The 23,286-nt window shown below is 41.4% G+C and overlaps 4 protein-coding genes across 5 annotated transcripts; 1 reads left to right on the forward strand and 3 right to left on the reverse strand.

Annotated features, from left to right (window-relative positions):
- The first annotated feature begins 77 nt into the window (after positions 1 to 77).
- Positions 78 to 3,041, forward strand: LOC106659932 (galactokinase-like). 2 transcript variants are annotated; one of them, XM_014382712.2, is made up of 6 exons: positions 78 to 249; positions 480 to 649; positions 1,237 to 1,420; positions 1,487 to 1,930; positions 2,014 to 2,335; positions 2,735 to 3,041. In XM_014382712.2, the coding sequence occupies exons 2-6, from the start codon at positions 488 to 490 to the stop codon at positions 2,793 to 2,795; spliced, it is 1,173 nt and encodes a 390-aa protein (XP_014238198.1). In that variant the 5' UTR covers positions 78 to 249; positions 480 to 487; the 3' UTR covers positions 2,796 to 3,041. The 2 variants fall into 2 exon arrangements, with proteins under 2 accessions (XP_014238198.1, XP_014238199.1); XM_014382713.2 differs by lacking the exon at positions 480 to 649 and having other exon boundaries at positions 80 to 249; positions 2,735 to 3,040.
- Positions 3,006 to 17,334, reverse strand: LOC106659930 (sodium-independent sulfate anion transporter-like). Its single transcript, XM_014382709.1, has 12 exons — positions 16,461 to 17,334; positions 12,359 to 12,459; positions 12,053 to 12,283; positions 9,905 to 10,185; positions 9,572 to 9,773; positions 4,833 to 5,053; positions 4,415 to 4,760; positions 4,046 to 4,348; positions 3,733 to 3,878; positions 3,500 to 3,670; positions 3,192 to 3,345; positions 3,006 to 3,097 (listed from the first exon to the last, which is right to left on the reverse strand). The coding sequence occupies exons 3-12, from the start codon at positions 12,216 to 12,218 to the stop codon at positions 3,057 to 3,059; spliced, it is 2,031 nt and encodes a 676-aa protein (XP_014238195.1). The 5' UTR covers positions 12,219 to 12,283; positions 12,359 to 12,459; positions 16,461 to 17,334; the 3' UTR covers positions 3,006 to 3,056.
- LOC106659933 (speckle-type POZ protein-like) lies at positions 6,920 to 8,551 on the reverse strand. Its single transcript, XM_014382714.2, has 2 exons — positions 8,293 to 8,551; positions 6,920 to 8,169 (listed from the first exon to the last, which is right to left on the reverse strand). The coding sequence occupies exon 2, from the start codon at positions 8,161 to 8,163 to the stop codon at positions 7,153 to 7,155; it is 1,011 nt and encodes a 336-aa protein (XP_014238200.1). The 5' UTR covers positions 8,164 to 8,169; positions 8,293 to 8,551; the 3' UTR covers positions 6,920 to 7,152.
- Positions 17,335 to 21,229: 3,895 nt separating the features above from the next.
- LOC106659843 (kelch-like protein 40) lies at positions 21,230 to 22,684 on the reverse strand. The gene has a single exon (XM_014382559.2). The coding sequence runs from the start codon at positions 22,522 to 22,524 to the stop codon at positions 21,388 to 21,390; it is 1,137 nt and encodes a 378-aa protein (XP_014238045.1). The 5' UTR covers positions 22,525 to 22,684; the 3' UTR covers positions 21,230 to 21,387.
- Between the last annotated feature and the right edge of the window lie 602 nt (positions 22,685 to 23,286).

Below are 23,286 nucleotides of genomic sequence, written 5' to 3' on the forward strand. Positions count from 1 at the left end.
ATACAGCATTCATATAATATAGAGGCAGCAATCAATGTCTGCTGCTGGCTGTGTTGTGTTCGCAGTGCATGTGTGTCAGTTAGGAGCGAGCGGCGTCTATATAATAACAGAGAAATGTGCTGCGCCAGTGTCAGTGCACTATTGGAGCGTGACAAGTACTGAGAGATATCGCACGCACGCCCGTGTGTGCGAGAGATAAATAAAAAGCGCGTATACTCGTATAGTGTTGTAACCGGTGTGAGATAATAGGTACGAGTTTGAAATTTTGTGTACAACCGACGTGACGAGCGGACGTGCTTCAACGGCACGATAATAAATACATATATTATAATACCAATTATAACCAAACGTTGGCAGTGAATTCGATAAAAAAGAGAACACGTTTTTGCATTTCCTGTTGATTGTTGTTTAAGTGGATTTATCGCGCAGAGACTGAGTTATTTCGTGCGAAGTTAAAGAAAGTTTTTTTGTAATTAAAGTAAATAAGATGGCCACGGTGTATCCAGAAGTCGGCGAGATCAAACGGCAGGCATTGGAGACGTTCGCTAAGGAATTCGGTGGCGATGCTGCCGTATGCGTGTGCGCACCGGGTCGAGTCAATCTCATCGGGGAGCACACTGATTACAACGAGGGCTTCGTGCTGCCCATGGTAAAAAACGACTCCGAATCTCGCACTTTTTTCACCTCTTTAATAATAATAATAATTAATGATAAGAGGAAAAACTCTGCGCGTCTCGGTAATGCACTCGCGTGACAGGCCAATAAATTTATAAATATCATCGCGCGAGGATTTAAACTCGATCGTAAAACGATGATGATGATGATGTTGATAAGCGCGCAATATAAGACATTTAATTCGCCGCGCGCGAGCGCGTCGATATATGACCTTTACAACGGAGGAAGACAAGGTCATCGTCGTCGTCGTCGTCGATGTTTTCTCGCTGTTAGATAACTGGCGTTGTTTTTTGAATGACTAGTGTACGATACACGCGGATAACGCACATAGTGCCTCAATTATGCAAGCGTTATAAAACTATATCTCGACATACGATACATCGAAATTAACATACGTTTTGATATTAAAAATAACATTCGTCTCGTTACGAACGGCGCGAGAATCGAATCAACGAGTTAGCATCGTCGCGTTACGGCACGCGCGTAATTCGAATCGATCGAGTCAACGACATACCGCTTTCGTTCATTTTTTTATGTGTACCTTATCTATAATTATTACAGGCACTGCCTATGGTAACGGTCATCGTCGGCAGTCCACGGAGCGACGGAGCGACGTCCTGCAAGATCGTCTCGCTGAGCCAGGCGGTGAGCGCGCAGAGCATCGCCGAGTTCGATCTGGCCAGTCTGAAGCCCGGCGAGCCCAAGTGGGCTAATTACGTCAAGGGCTGTATCGCCAATTTTCCACGTAAGTTTAACTGCTTTAAACCCCGCACTTGAAAATATAATTTTAAAACGACAACTTTTCCTTCAGATCCCTTGAAGAATGGATTCAACGCCGTGATAGTCTCTTCCGTACCCGTGGGGGCCGGTCTCAGCAGTTCGGCCGCCCTCGAGGTCGCCACCATGACCTTCCTGGAGCGCGTGTCCGGCCACACCCTGGAAAAACCCCAGGACAAGGCGCTTCAGTGCCAGAAGGCCGAGCACGAGTACGCCAACGTTCCCTGCGGCATCATGGACCAGTTCGTCTCGGTGATGGGCCGCGAGGGTCACGCCCTGCTGCTCGACTGTCGCGACCTGAGCACCAAGCACATACCCATGCAGCAGCTCGGCGACAGCGTCTTCTTGATCACGAACTCCAATGCGCCGCACAAGCTGAGCTCGAGCGCGTTTCGCGAGAGGCGCGACTGCTGCCACGCGGCGGCCAAGCTACTCGGCAAGAAGAGCCTGAGGGAGGCCCAGCTCGCCGATCTCGAGGGTGAGACTCGTAACACAAAGCTGTCGTCTTGAGAATCGGAGGAAATCATTCATTACGTTTTATTATTATTATTATTCGTGCAGTGCTCAGAGCCAAGCAAGCCGACGAGGTGACGATCAAGCGTGCCAGGCACGTGATAACCGAGTGCCAGCGCACCCTGGACGCGGCGGCGAGCCTCGAGGCCAACGACTTCGCGCGCTTCGGCCGGCTGATGAACGAGAGCCACGACTCGCTGCGCGACGACTACGAGGTCTCCTCCCGCGAGCTGGACACGCTGGTCGGTCTGGCCCGTAGCGTCGACGGAGTGCTGGGCAGTCGGCTGACCGGGGCCGGTTTCGGCGGCTGCACCGTCACGCTGCTGAGAAAGGACGCAGTGGACGCGGTGATCAAAGTCATCAAGGAGAAGTACGTGTCGACATTTGATCGATACTTTTTTTTATTCGAAACGATGATTATTATTGCTTTGTCACAAATTGAAAAATACATCGGTACTATATGCTTATGTTTCATATTTACGGTATTAAAATTATGATTAATTTGAAATTCGTAATACATATTATTCAGCTTTTGAATAATTGGTAATTAACTTTACGTAATACTAATAGTCCTTTACAATCTAATTTTATGATATAAATTTATGACTTAAGTACAGTACAAGTATCATATTTACAAACACGAGAAAGATATGTTTTAAATAATCATAACAAAAATAAATTGGTAACTGCGACTCAAATACCGTTTGCATTAGAATCACGTTTAAAAATTACATAGGAGATTAACATTTTTAACTATTCTTCTTTACAGATATTCAGGAACACCGAGTTTTTACATAGCAAGACCGTCGAGCGGCGCACGACCGTTATGAGCTCAACGTGAGGAATCATTATTTGCCATGCAAATAATCAGCGATACAACGATCGCACTTGGATCGAGTGCGCGTATAAGGATAAACTTTTTGACAAGGCAAAACACTTACGTTAGCTTACAAAAAGTTCGCAATCAATTGTTACATACGTACATATTTACAGATGAATTTATATTTATATAAATTTTAGCGTTAGAATGTTCTAACCGCGTTAACGCCAATTTTTTTAAAATGACGATTCGAATGTAGATCGGTCGTCGCTCAGTGCCTAGTTACCGTATTGTTCGTGTTGTTGGCAAAATCTGAAAATCAAAAGAAAAAAAATACAATTACGTTTATAGATTGATATATAGAATAAAATATATTTGTACAAGACGACGATTCTCGTTACTTTACCCATTAAATAATTATTCAGTTCTTCCTCGCTGTAACAGACGCGCAATTCGACGGGCTTGACGCCTTGGAAAATCGTAACGATGCTCGGCTTCAAATTGTAAAAGAGCAGCGGCTGGCCTCTGCGTTCGAAGTCTTCAATGAGACTCTTAATACCCTGTAAGCAGACAATAATGATCAATCGGAAAAGTACACGGAAGCGAGCACGCTACAGCACGTACGAGATTGCATATGATTGGCTTTTTTTTTTTTTTTAGAAAGCGTGACTCATCGCAACGACGGTAATATCATTATGTATCGTGTATGTGTACCTTAGCCGCCGTAAAGTCCGCAGCTTGTATGTGAGTCGAATCGATAACCACGGGCACGTCCGTACCCTGCTTCGAGCCTTGCTTGCTGATCATCGATCTTACGTACTCGACGCTCGGGAACACGAGGCTGCGATCGGGCGTGATTACCAGATACTCCAGGCCGTCGACGTTCTGCAAAATGACCAATTCATTAATTTGTTATTACTAAATTTGTGATTTTCGGAAATACTCACGATATCCTTGCCGACTCGTATGGACGGTCTCGCCGAGGCGTAGAGCAAGAAGAGCAGATTTATGCCGATTCCGACGACGATGCCGATCTCCAGCTGCAAGAGCAGGCAGCACAGGAAGGTGACGACGGCCGGGATCAAGTCGATTTCTGCAATGACGGCGTACAATTAATTACAGAAAACTGTAGATAAGTTTTAAATTATCGCCACTTTGTCCTCGACGTACAAAATAGTATCGAATATCGCGCGTACGTAATAAGCTCGAGTCATCATCGGTAACGATCGGTAACGAAGATGTACAATAACATGAACTCACTCTTGGTGCGCCACATGGGCTTGACGACTTGGACCTCGACCATGAAGACGACGGCGGCGATGATGACCGCGGCCAGCGACGCCTTGGGTATGTAGTACAGGTAGGGCGTGAGAAACTGCAGCGAGACGAGGACCAGGAGGCCGGTGTAGACGCCGCCGAGGGTCGTGCGCACGCCCGACGAGTGATTGACGGCGCCGCGGCTCAGTCCGCCGCTCACCGGTATCGAGGAGAAGAACGACGAGACGATGTTGCAGGCGCCCACGGCGAGCATCTCCTGGGTGGCGTCGATCGGCTTGCCCTCGGCTGCGACGTCGAAACTTTAATTTCTCGACAAGCAAAAAAATTTTTTTGATTTGCGATCGAACTCACAGAATGCCTTGGCGATGGCGATCGTCTCGAGGATGCTGAGCAGCGGCACGACGATGCAACCCGAGCCCATCAGCTGGACCATGTCGAGGAAGTGATAGGTCTCGTTGTTCACCTTGCCCTGGAAGGGCGGCAGACCGAGGCCGGGCAGGCCCTGCTTGACGTGGCCCGTCAGGACGACCGGCGAGCTGCCCAGGTGACGCTCGAGCAGCCAGCACCCCAGGGCGCACGACACCAGCACGAGGATGTTGCGCGCCGTCGACATCAGCCACAAGAATTTCTCCAGGGTGATGCGCCAGGCGGCGGGCTTCTTCTCGTCCTTGGGCACCACCGGGATGTCCTTGACTTTCTGCGCGAAATCAATGTCGTCGTCACTTTTTATTCGAGAACTCTTTTATTTTTTAATGGGATGTATGCTTACTCGCATGATCAGAAGAATGAACATGCAGGTGAGCCCGAGGACAACATCCCAGAGGCGGGTCTGGCCGATCTGCTCGAATATCTGATGCCAGACCTGCGTGAATTTGCCACCCTTGATGGATATGCCGAGGATGTCCTTCACCTGGCTCGTGGCTATGATGATCGCCGCGGCCGAGGTGAAGCCAACCGACACAGGACCCGAGATGAAGTCGATGAGGAAACCTGGAGAGTCGTGGATGTGTATTATTTTGTCAAAAAAATAAAATTAATTTCACTATATCAATTAGAAGTTATGAAAAGATTTTGGGTAATGATATTCAACACATTTTTTTATTGAAACTAATTTTATTTTCTTTTTACAAATACAAACTTACAACTACAAGTTAACAGTATTAAATAGTTCTTAGCATATTTTTAAACTCAAGTCCTACATCTAAATAGTTACATCAGAAGCGCACTATCAAATTGAAAAAATGACAATAAGATTTATTATAACGTTTTAAAAATAATTTCATTTAAAAGACTTTAAAGCGATATCACAAACATTATTTAGATGAGATAATTCAAATTTTTCAGCAGCAAGTTTATACTGCTTCAAATACTTTATCAACTTTGTTAATCTACCAGAATATATAAACAATAATAAAGCATTCATCATGTCTGGTTCAAATTCGTTCAATTCCATTTTTTTCAAGTCACTATTTTCTTGAAATAGCTTCGCAAAGTAAGGACTTCTAGCAACTAGTATTGTTTTATGAACTGGAAATTTTTGATCTTTGACAATAAGTGTAAAATCTGTAAATTTCTTTTCTTGCCAAAGTGCAGTTAAATCATCGATGACAGGCAATTTTATTTTTTTAAATTGTACATGAATTCGGAAGCTTAAAGTAAGATCACCATCTGGTAGCATGTAATAATTCCGTTCTTTAAGAACTTGTTTAGACAAGTATCCTAAAAATCGAAACCCTGGCTTTTGAGGAAATGTTTTTGAAGGCCACAAATTGTATGTATAACCCTTAAGATCAATGTAGTATCCTCTAAACTCTATTTCAGCTAATGATGCATCATATGTTAAGGACCTTACATAAAAACCATAGTAAGCTTCATCTTTTTGTTCAAATCTCTCACATCGAAAAAAGTATTGGAAACTATTTAAAATACCAATGGAATAAATTTTTGAATTTATGTATCCTTTTCTGTTTACATCACCATAAGGAAAGTTCCGAATTTTCCAAGTACTATATTGTGTCTTTAAAATTATTTGTTGATCATGAGGTAACTCAAGGTAACTTGGTTCATCATCATCATCCTCCTCCTCTAGATTTTCAAATCTTGAGAAGGAAATGGATTTTCTTTTTGGGGATGCAGATCTACTAGAATTGCTAGATGAGATGGATGAGTCTTCACTGTCACTTGTATCTTTGTCTTTGTCTTCATCGCATGAAAGCTTCACACCATCATCAATCCTTTGAATATGTGATTTAGGTGAGGGCCAATTGGGTGCACCATCGCTATCACAACTAAAACTGCTGCCAGCTGAACTATATTCTTCATCCATTGACGAGGAGGAATCAGACATGATTTAATTCTTTTATTTGCTGTAAGGATATCATTACAGGTTAATTTTCAAGTAATGAATAAAATGTTAAAATTCATGTTTTGTGATCTCTATTGAGAAACCCTTCCCATAATTTCGGGTAATTGCATGTATTATCTTGTACGCATAATTAGTGGCAAACAATTACATACCTGGGTCTTTTAGAAAATTCTCTTTATCTCAAAACTTTCCAATGGTCTTTTTCTAGCAAATTTTTGAAAATTGAGGGATAAATGAGCGAAAGTAAATTTAAACATGCGTCTAATGAATTCAAATCACGGCAATGCACTACAAAATTATGAAACAAAAACGCGTCTGTCTCTAATACGAGTGCCGGCTGTTGCCGCGAATCCTTTATTACAAGAGTTGCCGCTTTAAAAGTATGAACGTTGGCAGCGCCGTCTTCTCGGTCGCGCGGGGGTATTTAAAATTTTTGCGCACATGTCGCTCATAGAAAAAATGGTAACTTCTATACTAAGTAATCAAACAACTTTTTTTCACACAAAAATAGCTTTTAATAACATCATTGTTAAGCTACAACATACAATTAATACGCCAACATGCATATTAATAAGTTTTGTTACATAAACTTTGACAAAGTTTTAACTAATAACACAATATTATTAAACATCAATAATACAAAAAAAAATGCTTTAAAGTGCTGAAATACACAAAGTCTCTGTAGTAAAATTATGATAAGGAAAAGTAAAGAGAAGAGATTTAATTAGTCCTCTTTATAAGAGACAGCAGAACAAGCATTAGCTTTCTTGCACATTTGCTGAAGATCTTTGAGACCAAACTTTTTTGCTGCTTTTTCAAGTTCTCGTCCATGAGTGAATAGTTTTGTAACTCGATTAGTATAAATGTACTGCATAATCTGTTCCATTATTTCTGGATCGACACCAGTGATTGGAGATTTGCCTTTCTTTTTCTTGGTTATCATTTCAGCTAGTTTAGGACATCTTTCTTGGATAATTTTCTCATTAGCTTTAAATTCTTTTTTTCCTACTACTAATGTAACGTTTTCATTTTTATTTTTTTCAACCAAACTGCGCAATTCATTAGTAATTCTACTGTTAAAAGACACTTCTATTTTAAAAAGTAGTGTCATGTCTCCTTCTGGAACAAGTGACAGTGAAAAGTAGCCCCCCTCGGAATAATCTGAATCCTCTTCGTATAGAGTTGAGTGGTCCATAGAGCCCAGGAATTTGTAGCCATTTTTACGAGGAAATTTGGTATGTCTCGAAGACGTTAATCCTACCTTATGAGCTTTATGATTTCTTATAAAACTTCTAATTTTGTAAGTGGCTTCTGAACGAATGTTGCTCAACACATTAATGTAAAGGCCATAATGTATATCATCTTTGAGTTCTATTTTATCCATAACAAAGAAATATTGGAACTGATTTTCTCCACCAATTGAAATAACATCAGAGCGTATACTACCATTTTCTTTTTTAACTACATCTGAATAGCCAAACTGTGATATTGTCCAATGGGACCTACTTTTCAATACATAATTGGTTTGTGTGTAGCTGGCCCTATGAATTTCGACATCACGCCCGTCTGCTTCGCCTTTTTGGTACGTTAATGAAGGTTGATTATAACTCTCTATTTTCGGTTCAGGAGGAGGCCTGTCGCGGTCCTCTTCGCTATTGTCTTCGCTATCGCGAAACGGATCGTACGGTTCCTCGAAACTTGAATCTGATGTGTATCGGCCGTGATGATTCCCCATTATTATCTACATTGAACAACAATAAAAATTGGCACGTTAATTGTTATCATCGAAATGTTATTACTATACGCTACAGTTCAAGTTGTAAAATATTTCAACGTAAAGCTATACTATGATAAAGTTTCTCACCTTTTTTCACGAAAATATCTAGACGTTGAAAAAAATGTAAGTTGACAGGAATGAACGTGTTTTTTTCTTCCTTTTTATCTCTTCAACTATTTTGGTAGATGAGACGAATGTTTTCAACAAATTGCTACTAACACAATCTCGCAATTATTATACGTTTAGCAAATAATCTCACAACGAGGAACAGTACACAACTTCACGAATCAACTCGATCTGTAGAAATGGCGACCAGTTCGGTTCGAAGATCTACGCATTTATGGCATGCTGCACGAATCTACGAAGGACCTACGCGCAAATTTTCAATCGCCTCGGCCGTTCTAGGCGCTCGATTTTGTTTTACGCAGTAACCGCCAGATCGAACGTTTGAAGTTGGCCCATATAAGGAAACGAGCGTGTGCGGTGCGGTAGAGATTCAAGTTTTTGCGCGTCGAAGAGATGTGGGTCGATAGTAATTGTAAGAAATTTGAGAATTATTCAGTAGTTCAAGTGCAATATGAACGAAAGGTGTCGAGCGTCGTTCTGTTGCATAAAAAGGAAAAAAAATATCATTGCGACGCACGGATGAAGCACGGAAAAGATGGCGTAAATTTTTGGTATCTTTTTGAATAATTACATGCAAACGATATGTTTATTTGTTATGCCAGTGCATACCTCTTTCAAACTCATAATACTGCTAATAATCTACTTTGATAATCAAATCAATTCATCATTGGTTATTTTATTCAATTAATTTTGATAATTTTAATCGATAATCAGTTTGCCACCTTATTTTCCAAATTTTATCATCAAAGAAATTTAGATGTTTTTGATTAGTGAAAAAAATTCTGATCATTTGTCAATAACTTGTGCATAATTTTCGATTAATTTAGTTTTTGTAAATAACTTAAAATTAAATATATAAAATAAATTTTATAAAATTAAACTATTTACATATTGCTATAATTGTCACAATGAAGAAACATAATTAAAAAATCCTCAACTGATAACAATTATATCCTAGAAGATATCATTAAACTAAAATATTGATTTCGAGGGCTTTGCATTTGACTTCTACAGTATTTTAATTTTTAACTTGCTTAATCGTTAAATTTTATTTTAATTAAATGCAAATGTATCACTGTCATTGATTTCTATTTTCAACCATTAACAAAATAAAGAATGGTAAAAGGCAATATAAAAATTTTCAGAATCCAGTTATTCTATTTGCATATAAAATAATCATTTAAATAAAAACACTTAAAATATATAAAAAATTGATGATTCTAATAATTTTAAAACTTACCTAGTTGCAGGGTGCCCATAAGCATGCAAACGCAGCCGGATATGAAAGTCAGTAATACTGCAAAGTCTGGACCCAAGTGTGACTTTTCCAATGTTTCATGAGTCATAATTGCAGCTATTGCAGTCGGACCAACAGGTACATCTTTGCATGAACCAAAAATTGTGTAGACGAAGCATGCCATGAATGAGGAGTACAAACCATACTGTAAAAATGTATAAATAATTAGGAGAAATCTATTTTCAATCAAATTATGATCTTGTGTTAAAATCTTGTGTTATTTAAATGAATTAATAAATATTAATAAATTTGTGTATATTGCAGAGCATTACGTACTTGAAGAGGCAACCCAGCAACATTGGCATAGGCTATGGCTTGCGGAATGACAGTAAGTCCAACAGTAAATCCAGCCACCATATCACTAACAATGTATTCCTTGCGATAATGCGGCAACCATTGGATTATGGGAATTCTCTTATACAGCATTTTCCGCCTGAAGGTCGTTTGAATTTTTTGGTCGAGCCAGCTGCAACACGACGAATTTCCCAACGCGCTATCGTCGCTGCGCTCGTAATCACCGATTTCGATGCTGTTACTGAAGATATTATTCGTCAACGCTATAACATGTCGAAAAAAAAACATTTGACGTTATATTTTGCTGTTTTATTGCTGTAAGTAACGCATGCTAGATTAAAGTCTACCTCACAATCATTTATGAATATCTATACTCAATAGATGAGAAAATAACATTTTAAACAACATTTTTCGATCGCAGGTATATCTGGAAGAGGATTTTTCAATAACTATAGAATAATCTTTCTGGTGTAGTATTTTCTTGTTCGGATCAAGTCAGAAAGTAAGGAATACACGCAAATTCAAATTGATTGACAGAAATATTTCGGAAAATAATAAGCATGGAATTCGCTCGTGGTAGTAACATGCTTATATTTTCCTGCATAAACAATTGTATTTGATTGATAAGTTCGAGCCCAAAAAAATCGAACAATCGTGGGATAAAAAATTCTCATGAGATCAAAAAACTCAATTGGTTGTTTCATAAAATTTCGATTGTTCAGCCACAGGCTGTCCATTGAAGATTTGCACTTGATTCGAGAATCCACATTGTTACAGTCTCACTACCACAGGAGAAAGAAGTTTAAATGTTTTTTTTTCGCAAAATGTCTTTAACATTGGCCTCGTTTCCACAATGTACGTGTGACCCTTCAGTCATGTATCCGAGTAAATTTTATATGCGTTCAAATTCACACTTTGAATAAATAATGCCTCGAAGCCGATTGTCGTCTATTGCAATTATTCGATTGAAACGGACTGATAACATTGTAAACGATTCGAAATTGCAAATGTATCTTTTACAAGAGCAAATATATGTAGGTTATTACGTCGTTTTGAAAAATCGCATAAATTATCTTTTTTAACGTACAGAATCTCATTATTCATTATTGTTTGTATTTTCATTCTCGAATGATGCAACGAATCGAATCATTAACCGATCTCGATCCAATGCTCGTTTGTGGAGCTAAAACGTCGAAAATATTCCAATAATTGACCGTGAGCAATGAAAAAGCACGTTGCAAGTCCGAGGAAAAAAAATTGCTGCTCGTGCGCTTTCGAATTCCCATTCGTCGATGCAACTCTAATTTGGAAATTTTTGGCTCGTTATTACTCGCACGTGCCGCGAACGCATCTGTGCCGGTATAATGATGTTATTCGATCGAGCGGTTCATTTTTTCGTTAATAGCTGAACTATCAAATTTTTCCGACTCGATTGAATAATTTGCGTCTTATTTTGAATTGCGCGTCGAAATATTGACGTTATTCAAATACAGTCTACGCAGTGAGTATTTACAACTCGCTGTATCGAGTTCAGCGCGCGCGCGCGCGTAATTATTCACCTGATTGATGAACTTTTATTTCGATTTAACGTAATAATTACGATTCTGCGTACTGTTACATCTCATTATGCTTCGAGCGATTTAAAATAGATAAACCAAAGAATGGCGAAAAAACAGATAAAGAAACAGATGAATGAGAAAATTCTCGAGTAAATACACGTTTAAAGCATCAATGATTGTTCTCGTGCGTTCGTGTTATAGCTTTTTTTTCTGTTTTTTTTTTTTTTTTTTTTTTTTTTTTTTTTTTTCATCGAAATAATTAATAGGAGTGTTCGCGGCACATATAATACGCGCGCGCAGACACGGTATCGTTATTCATGCACACAGAGACTATAACACGGTGACTGAGTTTTATACTCCCGCTGCGGTATTTATGCGGTGAAAATTACCAACATTTATACGCCGTTAATACTGTCATGAATTTTAATTGGCATCGTGCGTCGTAAAATTATCTATATTAATCGAATGACTCGGGATTGCAGGTCTCGCGCGAAACAATTACATGAAACAATGTTGAATTTCAAGCGATTTTCACGCTACTATTCCTCTTATTAAATAATTTTTTACTCACCGGTTCCGTTGGGCTGAACGACGTCTGGTTTTTCAGCGACATTCCTCTCGTTTTTGTTGACAAAATTTTTGCCGTAATCGTCCATCGGCGATTTGTTATAGCTGGTCAATCTCACGTCTTTGCCGCTTTCGACGTCGTAGCTTTCTTTTATGTCGTACTTTGACATTTTTGCTTTGTTGTGATGATGCAACGATATTTTGTAGAAATTAGTGTCAAATTTTCCCCATTGATCTTTGAAAATGTTTGAAATATTATTGATATTTTCCTTGACAATTTGAGTAATAAAAAATTTATCATTTTAGGTACCTAGTTCAGAGGAAGTTGAACGAATGCAGCTCAATCTATTCGCAATCAATTCTATAATCGATGATTACCAAAGTAGACATTATCTCCAATCGCGTATGGTCCTGAAATTAAATTTTAATAATTTACAAACCAATCAGCATAATTATATAATAAATGTTGTACTTTTACAGAAGTATCAAAATTTGGCCCGCACGAAGCATTCCCACAAGGATTCGCATTTGCATCTTATGAAAAACCAGTTTATTCCGGTAATGCGGTAGCTGCCGCATTTTTAAAGTATGCCGCGCCTGTATATGCAACGAAGATGCTACGTATACAAACATTAAAAAACAAGAAAAAAAGGGAACTACGAAAAACTCGAGCACGAAGAGGACAGATGCGCCTCCAAAAATAAGCCTACAGCGTGCACACACGCGCAGAAAGTGGTCAAGGTCGGCAGGACACGCATTGTATATTATTAAACCAGCGCAGGATATACCCATGGATCGCTGCTGCTGCTGCCACGTGCGCGTTTAAAACTGCGCCTCTAAAAAAATTCCTATACGGTAATCACTACCTTGCATAATATTCAGCCCCCACATTAACGTTTCGACTGCAAGGGGCTCTTTGAAAGCTAAATTCGGGTGAGTTATTTTTGCAACAGCAATTAAAAAAAACACGTTTCGAGTACCGAGAGCTCATTTTTCAAATATTCGTTTTGGTATTGCGAACTTGAGAAATATTCTCGTATTATTAAAATTTATTGAGAGCTTTCGATCGATACACTTTTGATAACTGCGCAATTGTAGCTCGCTGTAAAATATTTAAGTGCATAGTACACTCGCAAACGATCTTAGTTTTATTCTGAAACGTGATCTTTCATTGTAGACTCGGTCTACTTTCATTTCCTCGTGCGCTTCTTTTGCTGAGGCATGTATATCTCGCATTGACTTCTTGTGTTCACCGAGTGTATGTAAACATATCAACTTCCGATTTGTATATCCGATTAACTAATATCAATCAAAACGCCGACATAAATTAAAACAATACATTTCTCAATGAAAAAATATATGTTGAGCAAATGGAAATGAAACAATTTGTACTATAGCTAGTAGTCTAATTACCACATTAACAATTTGATAGGAAATTGCTAGTGATTGACGTGAGTTTCGCGTTTAAGAATCCAATCGTTACTCGCGTGCGTGATCATTACGAAAAAGGAATTCTGAGATTTCATTATTATAAATTGGAACGAGCACGTGGAAAATACGCCAAGAACTGCAGGACATTCGCATATGATTCTATTGACAAATTAATTTTCCTCTCGGTACGCTCCGAATTAATTCGATCTCAGTTAAAAAATTCCATATAAGAAGCGGTCGAATCACCTTCGCTAGAAGAATAAAGGACAAATGGAAGCTCGAGACAATCGAAGTTCAATTGCAAGTTCACGGCGAATGCAATGTAGTACGCTCGCGCGCGACATTATAAAGACACGATTTATCCTTAATACGAATTCGTCCGAAGGCTGCTGTGCTCTTGCTACGAGTTCGTACACTGTATTCGCAACAAAAAATCGTCTTTGAGTGACACACAGTAGTGATTATTGACTGGTGTAGGTCGCGCACGTACTTAAAAACACGTATACGTCCGTTCGCTCGTTCGAAATTCGATGGTTCGAATTGATAATGAAAATTGTATAACGTCTGCTGTGGTATGACATCGACAAAATTCGGACACGAGACCTGCATACGTTACGATTCGTTTGATTAGTAAAATACGTCAAAGTTTCATAAAGTTCGTGCAATGATGTATTAAAGCAACGGGCTCGCGAAATGACCGTCTGGCGGCTGCGCGCGTTGACATTAAGTTACGCAAATCTGTTTAAAAAAAATTAACAAAATCATACGTTCTCGTACAACTCGTGTGTGTGTACCCATATAGTTGAACGTTTTGTCATCCGAATCATCGTATCGGTGTGTCTATAAGAGTTTTCAAAATTCGAACGTCACTCTGCGCAATCACAGAATTAGGTACAATTTCTCCATTCGATGTGTCGCCGTTTCATATACTTCGATTCAATTACTCATCGATCTCGTGCGTAACGTTTCACGGAACAGCGTTATTGAACTTCAAACTTCGCAATTCCAAAACCACTGCACGATTTATTCAATGGGTTACGAAAAATCATCTCGGTTCGAAGTCCATGATAATTAATAATTTAGCTTATACATGTGTACCGCGATTACAGTAATAAGCGACGCGATGACGACAGACGAGGATACATCGAACGTTTGTGGCGTACCGCTCGAGAGATCACGTGCAACGCGGCAAGTACGCGTTTACGCACGTGGCTTCGCATGAAGAGGTGTGCACACGCGTGAAAATAAGAAGAAGTCTCGTAAAATATCCTCGCGCATCGATCGAAGATGACGTTGATTCGCGCACACAGCTTTCGGAGATCGTCGATGCACGTGAAACTCGTTCCGACAGATCACGAGATCTCGTTCGTTAACAATTATATATTTTGTTAATTTTTTATCGCTTTATAATAATGTTCAAATGATACGAATTCGTTTCGACGATCGCCCGAACTCTCAATGTATGTAGCCATTGTTCCGCTGCATACCGTAGAAGAATGTTAATTTCTGAATTATGCAATCGGTATGCACTATTCACCGACTCACTCGTATCTCGCTAATCTCCTTTCCGAAAAATAAAATTTCAGATTACAGGTTGAATTTTGCGCTGATTATTTCGAAAGAAAAATTTTCATCTTCACTCCGAGTAAAAAACGTTTCATTCCAATCGATCTTTCGATTCAGAAAACCAACGGGACATCGATGAAATGGTTCATTAACGATCGAATATCTATGTCTACGCTTGCAAAAACATACCAATTAAAAATATTAGCTGGAATTTTTAATAAAATTTTTAATTTTTCACGCGATTGATCATAATTTTCGAAGAACGAAATCATAAACGTCGTCGTAAAAAAAAAAAAAAAAATAAGAATTCCGTAACCGGCAAATCCATTGAGTCATAGGCACCCGATAGGCGAGGATAATAGGAGGTTTGTAAGAGTCGATTATCGCTCTGGAGTTTGGCCGGCGCGCCGCGGAGTTGGCTGCACATTCGTGTGTTATAATATAGACTTTCTGTAGTGGTGAATCGGCAAAATTTTTCCTGCTAGACGACGCTAGACGCGCACCGACTGCACATAGTCGCCGATACGAAAATTACCAAAAGCTCGTCTAGACGCGCGCGCGACTCGTAAAAAATCGAGATGGAGAGAGAGAGAGAGAGATTTTGAAAAAGGTCACGATAATTTTCATTCGAATGCCCATTGCAGGGAATAAAATTAAAATTCGATGAATCAGGCGCCTTGAAAGGAAAAAAATAAACTAGAGCTACTGAATGTTTGATTCTTAAAATAGATTACGAGCATTCTTTGACAATTGTTCAAATGCCTCGGGCTAGTTTTTCTTTTATCCTAAAAATATTACTTTTTTCACGGATAAGCGCACTCGTACGTCATTGTAACGTATCACAATTATAAATCAACGGAAAATACGCTCATTATTTCAAGAAAAATAAATCATTCCGAAAATCGCATTTCCGTAAAAAATACTTCAGATCTATTCAGCTCATTATAAAAATCACCGCCGTCGTCGTCGTCGTGGTCGTGTCGCGAAGCTCGTGTTTAACAAGAAAATTTTTAATTCGCCATGTCCAGAAATGTCATAATTATCTTCCTGATCCGATGGTATCGCTTCAGGAAAAAAGACGAAAAACAATAAAACCAAAAATCGAGTCAAGTACTCGTAGCCATGCAATCGTATATATACGTATCGCTTGCGCGTTAAACTCGGGCTCGCGCGATCGCGAGAGCTTACAGCCGGATAGACGCGCGTCGTTGTATTATACACGGAACACACTCGGTATATATGTACACAAATCAAAAGAATGCGCTGCTGCTGCTGCTGCTGCTGCATCGCTAGCAGAGCTCTCGTAATAGTCATTCGGACTTCTCTAACTCACACACACGTACACACAACACACGCAAATGAGTGTGCCGTAATAATGTTCATATGTACATGTATGCGTGTTACGGTATACGTACGTGATTAGTCGACGACGATCGTGTGTCGCGCAGGATGAATTTCAGCAGCGGCGGCGGCGGCGGCTCTTCGTTGCGGATTTTCGGCTGTATACAGGCCGATCGTCCGGAAAAACTGCGATCTCCTCTCTCGTTGTTTATAGCCGCGCGTGCATATAGGTACACGCGCGGGGAGCGATATATAACGCCGCGTATATTTATCGGCGATAAAAAAGAAAAAAAAAGACTCTAAACGAGCGTCAAGCGCGGCGCGTGTATGCGCTGCCGAGTTAATCCTTTGTCATGGACTGGCGGCGCTCGAATGACAGAATAAAAAGAGTAGAAAAAAAAGAGAGGAAAAAAAAGTGCAGTCAACGTAACGCCTGGGCTACTCGCAAACGAGCCTTGTTGCACACACACACACGTATACATGTAACGCGCACCAAAAAAAAAAACGAGCTTCGTGCATGGGCACGTTAATTGCCAGTTTTAAAGCTCGACGCACATCGTAGTACATATATTATATAGATTATTGTCTCTCTCTGTAATTCGGTCGAATTGTCACACTCACTCACGCTCGCCTCTGCATCCAACGCGCGGGTGAATCAAAAGGAGCGCGCGCCAAATTCGAAACGAGCCAAAAAAAAAAAAAATGAAAAGTCTAAATGAAAGAGCAGGATTTGTAACCGCGACACTGTCCAACTGCCGGTCGATTTTAATATGCCGATCGCGACGACGATGCGATCGGACGTTAGCTGTATATGTATATCGGAGAGCAGCTAGGCGCGCTGCTGCTGCTCTGTAATAAGCCGCACGATCGTTGCCCGCTGAGCGCTACTCCTGTACTGACAGGTGCTTGTATATACTGATTTTTTAGTCGCGGACACACACGTATACACACGCGCGGATCGCGACGATGACTGTATATATCCTACACACATACGTATTAAAGCGACGGTCCCCTGTGGCTTATATACGTTATATGCTTTTGAACCCCTTCCTTCGTTTCAATATTTTTACATACAGTGTCGCGTACATCATAGTTCCGAGTAAATAATCACGCTTGCATTTGCACTTGCGGCTACTCGAGCATCGCGTTGTCCGTAACCCAAGACAATCCGAGGAATCTGTGGCATTTTAATTTCCACAAATTTAATAGACTTTCAAATCCATATATAAAAACTGCGAATTTAGAAATCAACTCGATTCGGCGTTAATAGCTCGAAAAATGTGTCTGCCAATTCCAGAGTCACGCGCGCTCGCACACTCGAACATTTGAAAAACGTGCTCGAATTTTTAATGCGAAAGTTCGCATCGATTTATTACGCTCGCACACCTTCGAAGCTTTCGTGCGGCGAACATTTTATATAATCCAAAAAAATTTGTATCGTAACCCGTGTACATTATACGGCGCGCAAGCTACGTAATATAATCTCTACTGTAACGTCTTTGATCGCTAAATAATTCGCGCCCGAAAGTTCGCGGGAATTGCAGCGGTATAACCCGTTGCGAATTGAGATTTTTTAATAATCGAGTAGCAGGTACACGCACACACATAGCTCTATGTAATTTCGTGTAGTTTGACACAGAGAGCAAAGCAATATCTTGAAAAATTGCACGCACGACTCTGTACGTATAAACCTACATTTTCATTCGTCCTGCTCATACATACATACGTACACATGCGGACTGCTGCATTTCATCCAATTTCCGTTTTGGCTACGTTATTTTTTCTACTTCGTTTTTCTTTTCGGGCTTGTGCTATACTACTATACACACACAGAGAGAAGAGGTAAACATTTTGTTGCCTGGGCTGCCTGCCTCTGCTGATAAAATATCCCCAAGCGCAAAAAGCCGCTCGCTCGCTGCGCAGATTATTCTCTCTCTCTTGCGCTTCGTTTTTCATTTTCTTCCATCATCGCGCGGAAATACATTTGCTCTGATTACAATTGCGTGCTATGTGTATATATTATATGGTGTTGTATATATAGTGCAAGAGATGCGCAGCGGAGGGACGACAATGAGAAAAATATCTTGTGACACGCGGCGTCGCCGGGTATGTGTGTTTGTGTGTGAACTTTTCGGAAGTAAAATACGCGAGAGTTGAATGAACAGGAGCAGCAGCAGCAGGCAGCTTGCAGATTGTATTACCACACCGGAGCGCGATGTTTAATTCAATCTTATCTCGATGTTGCGAGAAGCTCTCTCGCTTTTTTTTTTTTTTTTTACTAAAAATATAAGCACAAACGCATCATCTCGACGTCCCGAAAACATTGTGATTTGAAAAATTCATTGACTCCTGTCGTAAAAAAGTTCGGGGCAAATTACACATCGGGCCGACTCTCGAGTTTTATGCAATCGCCCAAATCGCATGGATACGTGCGCAGCTTTCGGTATTTAGTGCAGTATTTCGCGCACTAACTCGTAACGCACTGCGCGGCGCGACCTTTCCGGCCTCTCTTATCTCGTTCTATCCCGCGTGCTTCCGTTGTCTTGCAACACACACATATATATATATAGGCGCGCAATTGCAATTGGAATCTCTATCTAACTATCTCTCTCTCTCTCATAGTATGCCGCGCGCGATGCAATGTGCTTTATATTATATACACTTTGAGTGTCGGTGTGTGTCTGTGCGAAGGATGGGCGACATCGGAGAAGCTATTCTTCGTTTTCTCGCGCGCTGTCGATGCTAACGTTTGTTATTTTCACTCCGAGTGTCTCTTCGCCGCAGCAGCTTATAGACTTGTTTACGTGCCGAGCTAAGTGCCATTGTCCTCCGCTTGGAAAAATTGATGCGAAGATGTTGACGATCGCGCGCGACACGTGCTGCATTTTCGTGTCAACGCATCATTTTTGCGTTGATAATTTGTAAAGAGCCATACATCGTTAATTAGTTCTGATTTTAATTGTAGGATGCAAACCACAGTACAGTTCGAGCAATAAAAAGTGTAGAATTTTCACGCCGTAAAACTACTTTATTTTTTCTTCGTATTTGCATAAGTACATTTTGTTTTTTTTTAAAAATAACAGATTTTACAGCTTGTATCGTGTAACGCGTCAACGCAGCGAATCAATCGATAATTTATCGACCGTTCAATGCTACGTGCCGCGCATGATACATAACAATAATATATATTTTTCACCGAGCGCCGATATTAATTTTTATCTTTATATCCTGCCAAGACTCCGAAAGAATACCTACCTTTAGCTTTCAAATAACTTCAGATAAGAGAGAGAGAGAGAGATGAAATATGCGTTTCTAATTTTACGCTCGCGCGCGGCGTGAAATTTTTTCCTCGGTGCTGAATAAATAAATCGTGACGACCCGCACGTGATTGCTGCAAGCTACCGATATTTGTATTCGACAATGACGCGCGATTCGCGATGCAATTTTTTTTTTCTTTTTGTCAACGAGAACATTGACTTGTCGACAACAGTTATTAAAGCGACACTCGCGATCCTACTCGCGATGGGTTTATCTCACCAAAGCCAAAACGATACACGCGTACACGTTGCGAGCTCTCGTTCGTTCGCTTTAACGTCGAGCTATATACGTAGCTTTAAAGCTCGAGAGCTTCCACGCGAAAACTTTGCCTCGTACCTCGTCTTAAGCCGATCGTGCTTACTTTCTGATAAGGGTGTTTTCTTATCTTCGCGTTACGTTGTGTACCGCGCTTGTATATTTTATAACGCACACGTGTGTGTGCCGGGGGATAACGATACAGAATAATCCGAGTACACGAGTAACTTCGATGTTTATGCCGACGCATAAACGAGCATACGTAAAATCGCGAAATAAATTCAATTCGATCGTGAAGTTTAATTTTCTACGAGAAAAAATGTCGATACGAATTAGGGAACTCGTATAAACTTATCGTATAATTAAACGTAAACATCGTACGATCGCGCCGAAATAGAAATTCTAAACTCTCGGTAGTCTAGACTCGATTCCGCAGTTCAGTCGCGCGCGCGCGCGCGGGAATTTTTCGAGCTCAACACGCTAAATCTCTCGTTTTATATACGCTCCGCGTGCGCAAAATATTTTTGAAGTATATCGCGCTAAAACCGCATTTCCGGTTTCGATTTTCGTCTCTTTCTCTCCGGCACGTCTCGACTCGAAGTTCGCGAGCGTCGTCTATACCGTACGAGCTCGTTAAAAAATCGTTTTCCTCCCGGCGGGCATTTTTATCCTTGAATCGATCAACCTCGAAGCTGCGACTGCGCGGTATTTATAATTCGATTATAAAGTACGAATTATCCTCCTCTGTACATTATGTACTCTAGATTGACGGAGCACAAGGCCCCGATATACTCGGCGTTCGTTTCCGGCTTTCGGTAAATTTTCATCCCCCATTTATAGATAGTCGAGGCTCGCTTGTATTCCACGAACGGCAGCATCGGTGTAACCGAGTTTAGCCGTGCGGTTTAAACGCATTATACGTATACAGATGGAGAGAGAGAGAGAGAGAGAGAGCAAGAGAGGTCAGGGTATATATATACGCCGCTGTCGAAGCAATAGCAAATAATTAATGGAGCGGTGGTAGCAGTGTTGGATGAGCTACTCGAGCCCATTCTCTCTCTCGTCTATGGGCACTTTATCTTCTGCTCCGATAGAATAAACGTACATTTACGAATCTCATATCTCTCTTTTCACGTGGTAGATTTATGTGTGCTCGCTCGTTCTGGCTTCGGGTTTCTGGGCTGTCTGTTTTTGCTCTTCTTCGATATAATTTTTTTTTTCAACTTTGGCGTAAGACAGAAAGGTGTATAAAAAAATAGTACGCGCGTAATTGTCATGTCATAAATTTATATTATTTATAAATTTTCCACGTCGATCCGAGTCTTTGTACAGTTTATAATAATCAATCAATATGAAAATGTCGTCGCGCTTCACGCGATCCGTCGTCGTGTCGAGACTCTCCCGTTTCTCGCACACGTCACATACAGTCTAAACCAAGACCTCCCTAAATTCTTTTCCCTCGGCTGCTGCTGCTTCTTCTTCTTCTTTAGGCTCTTCGATCTCGTGATGCTCGACCATCCACTTCATTCTCAGCAGCTGGGTGGCTTTCGTGGCCATGAGCTCGTCGTGTCTCACCGTCTTGTAGACCGCCTCCTGGCGCGGCTTGATGTACTCCATCGTCTTGGTCAGTAGCATGGCGTCGTTGATGAGATCCGCCACGAGCATGATGTCGAGGGCGTTCTCTGGGCACATCACCGCCAGCAGGCACTTCTCGCAGACCCAGCGCAGTCCTGGTACGTCGTAGTGGTCCGCAAGCAGCAGCAGACCGATCGCGTCGAGCTCGACGTTCTGCACCGCGTCCGTGTAGCAGAACTGGAGAAATTTGCGAAAGCAGTCGCGATTCGCCGTGGGTATCTGGATCTCTTGGTCGCGCGACTCGCGCATATTCGACAGGAACATCCGGGCGAAGACGGGACTGCGCGCAGCCAGGACGAATCTGTGCGCCTTGAATCTGCGACCCTCGACGACGAGGGTGACGTCGGAGAACATGCCCGAGAGCAGCGCCTCGCCCATGTCCAGCGAGAGATTCTTCACCGCGTGCTGCTGCTCCCCCCTGCAGTCGTCCGTGCCGTCGTGCAGGTAGGTCTTGCGCTGGGGCTGAAAGTAATCCGCGTTCACGGACTTGCGCCACAGCTTGAGCTGGATCACGATGGCCTTGCTGATCTCCCAGGAGTGTCGCGGAAAGTCCACCAGCGAGACCAGATGATTGCCGCGCACGCTCGCGCAGCCGTACGAGGCATTGAGGTGGCGCTCGTCCTGATCCCACACCTTGCAGTCGTAGTCGACGTACTGGACGCCGGCGTCGTCCGGCTGCGTACGGACCAGGGCCACCGTCATCGTGTGCTCCTCGCCCGTGTTGCCCTGATAGCAGACGAGCTTCCAGGCCTGCTCGGCCGAGAGCGCCTGGAACTGCGGCGAGTGCGACAGATAGAGGCCGCCCATCCTCTCCTGGTCGCGCGGATTCTTGATGATCCATTTGTAGTCGAAGGGCTGTCCGCGGGCCTGCTCGAGGGTCAGGTTGCGGGTCGTCTCCGTAATAACGTCGATGGTGGCGGTGTCAACCATTGTTTTGAATTTTTAGCGGTCAAAAAGGTATATAAAAGTGAGGTTTTTTTTTTTATAAAATTTGACCGATCGTCAGTTGAGTTTTGAAAATTATTTTATTTTACTACGGAGAGCGACTATCGATCAGAGGCTCGGACAACGACTAATTGGGCCTTTGACGTTTCGCGACAGCGAGGCGAGCTCGACATTTGTTTACATTAGCGGCTCGCACCCAATGGGACATCATGGTAGCGAACTATCAAAACAAAATCTCTCGTAATATTCAATAATAATTGTTATAATTTGCAATTATTTCTAACGTAATTGAAAGGAAAAGGAAATTTTTCTTGAACAAATATGATAGCCCTTTAAAATTGACCATCATCGCGATTTCTCTTATTCGCTGGGACTCTTATTCAGTCGATTCTGTCAAGGCGAAATTCTGCAAAATTAAAAGAAAAATATAAAATTTTTCAAGATCAAGCCATTCCATAATTTTATAAACGAATATGACAGCCCATTTAAATTATCCTAGTCTCTCTCGCATTATCGTGCTTTTCATTAAGTCGAATAATCGATTCCATTGCAATTGAGCTTCACCACAGAGTCGCCGGCCTAGCGAATCAGCTGTTGGCTTTACTTTGAAGTACATCTCTATATAGAGCATGATATAGAGAGACGTCGTTGCATAATCGAAGCGCACATTTCTCGAGGATTCGCTTCGACGATCCGTATACGCGCGGCCACGGCATACATAGCGGTCTCGGTCAAAACGAGCTGCCC

This window comes from Trichogramma pretiosum, unplaced genomic scaffold (genome assembly GCF_000599845.2).
Source record: "Trichogramma pretiosum strain Unisexual culture from Peru unplaced genomic scaffold, Tpre_2.0 scaffold19, whole genome shotgun sequence".
Taxonomy (NCBI): domain Eukaryota; kingdom Metazoa; phylum Arthropoda; class Insecta; order Hymenoptera; family Trichogrammatidae; genus Trichogramma; species Trichogramma pretiosum.

Bases quoted from the DNA above. Each gene is read 5' to 3' on its own strand.
- LOC106659932 (XM_014382712.2), top strand. From the start codon at position 488: ATGGCCACGGTGTATCCAGAAGTCGGCGAGATCAAACGGCAGGCATTG. The intron at 650-1,236 runs GTAAAAAACGAC...TAATTATTACAG, and splicing joins AGGGCTTCGTGCTGCCCATG to GCACTGCCTATGGTAACGGT. The intron at 2,336-2,734 runs GTACGTGTCGAC...TCTTCTTTACAG, and splicing joins ATCAAAGTCATCAAGGAGAA to ATATTCAGGAACACCGAGTT.
- LOC106659933 (XM_014382714.2), bottom strand. From the start codon at position 8,163: ATGGGGAATCATCACGGCCGATACACATCAGATTCAAGTTTCGAGGAA.
- LOC106659843 (XM_014382559.2), bottom strand. From the start codon at position 22,524: ATGGTTGACACCGCCACCATCGACGTTATTACGGAGACGACCCGCAAC.
- LOC106659930 (XM_014382709.1), bottom strand. From the start codon at position 12,218: ATGTCAAAGTACGACATAAAAGAAAGCTACGACGTCGAAAGCGGCAAA. The intron at 10,186-12,052 runs GTGAGTAAAAAA...GACATGTTATAG, and splicing joins CGTTCAGCCCAACGGAACCG to CGTTGACGAATAATATCTTC. The intron at 5,054-9,571 runs GTAAGTTTTAAA...ACGACTCTCCAG, and splicing joins TATGGGCACCCTGCAACTAG to GTTTCCTCATCGACTTCATC.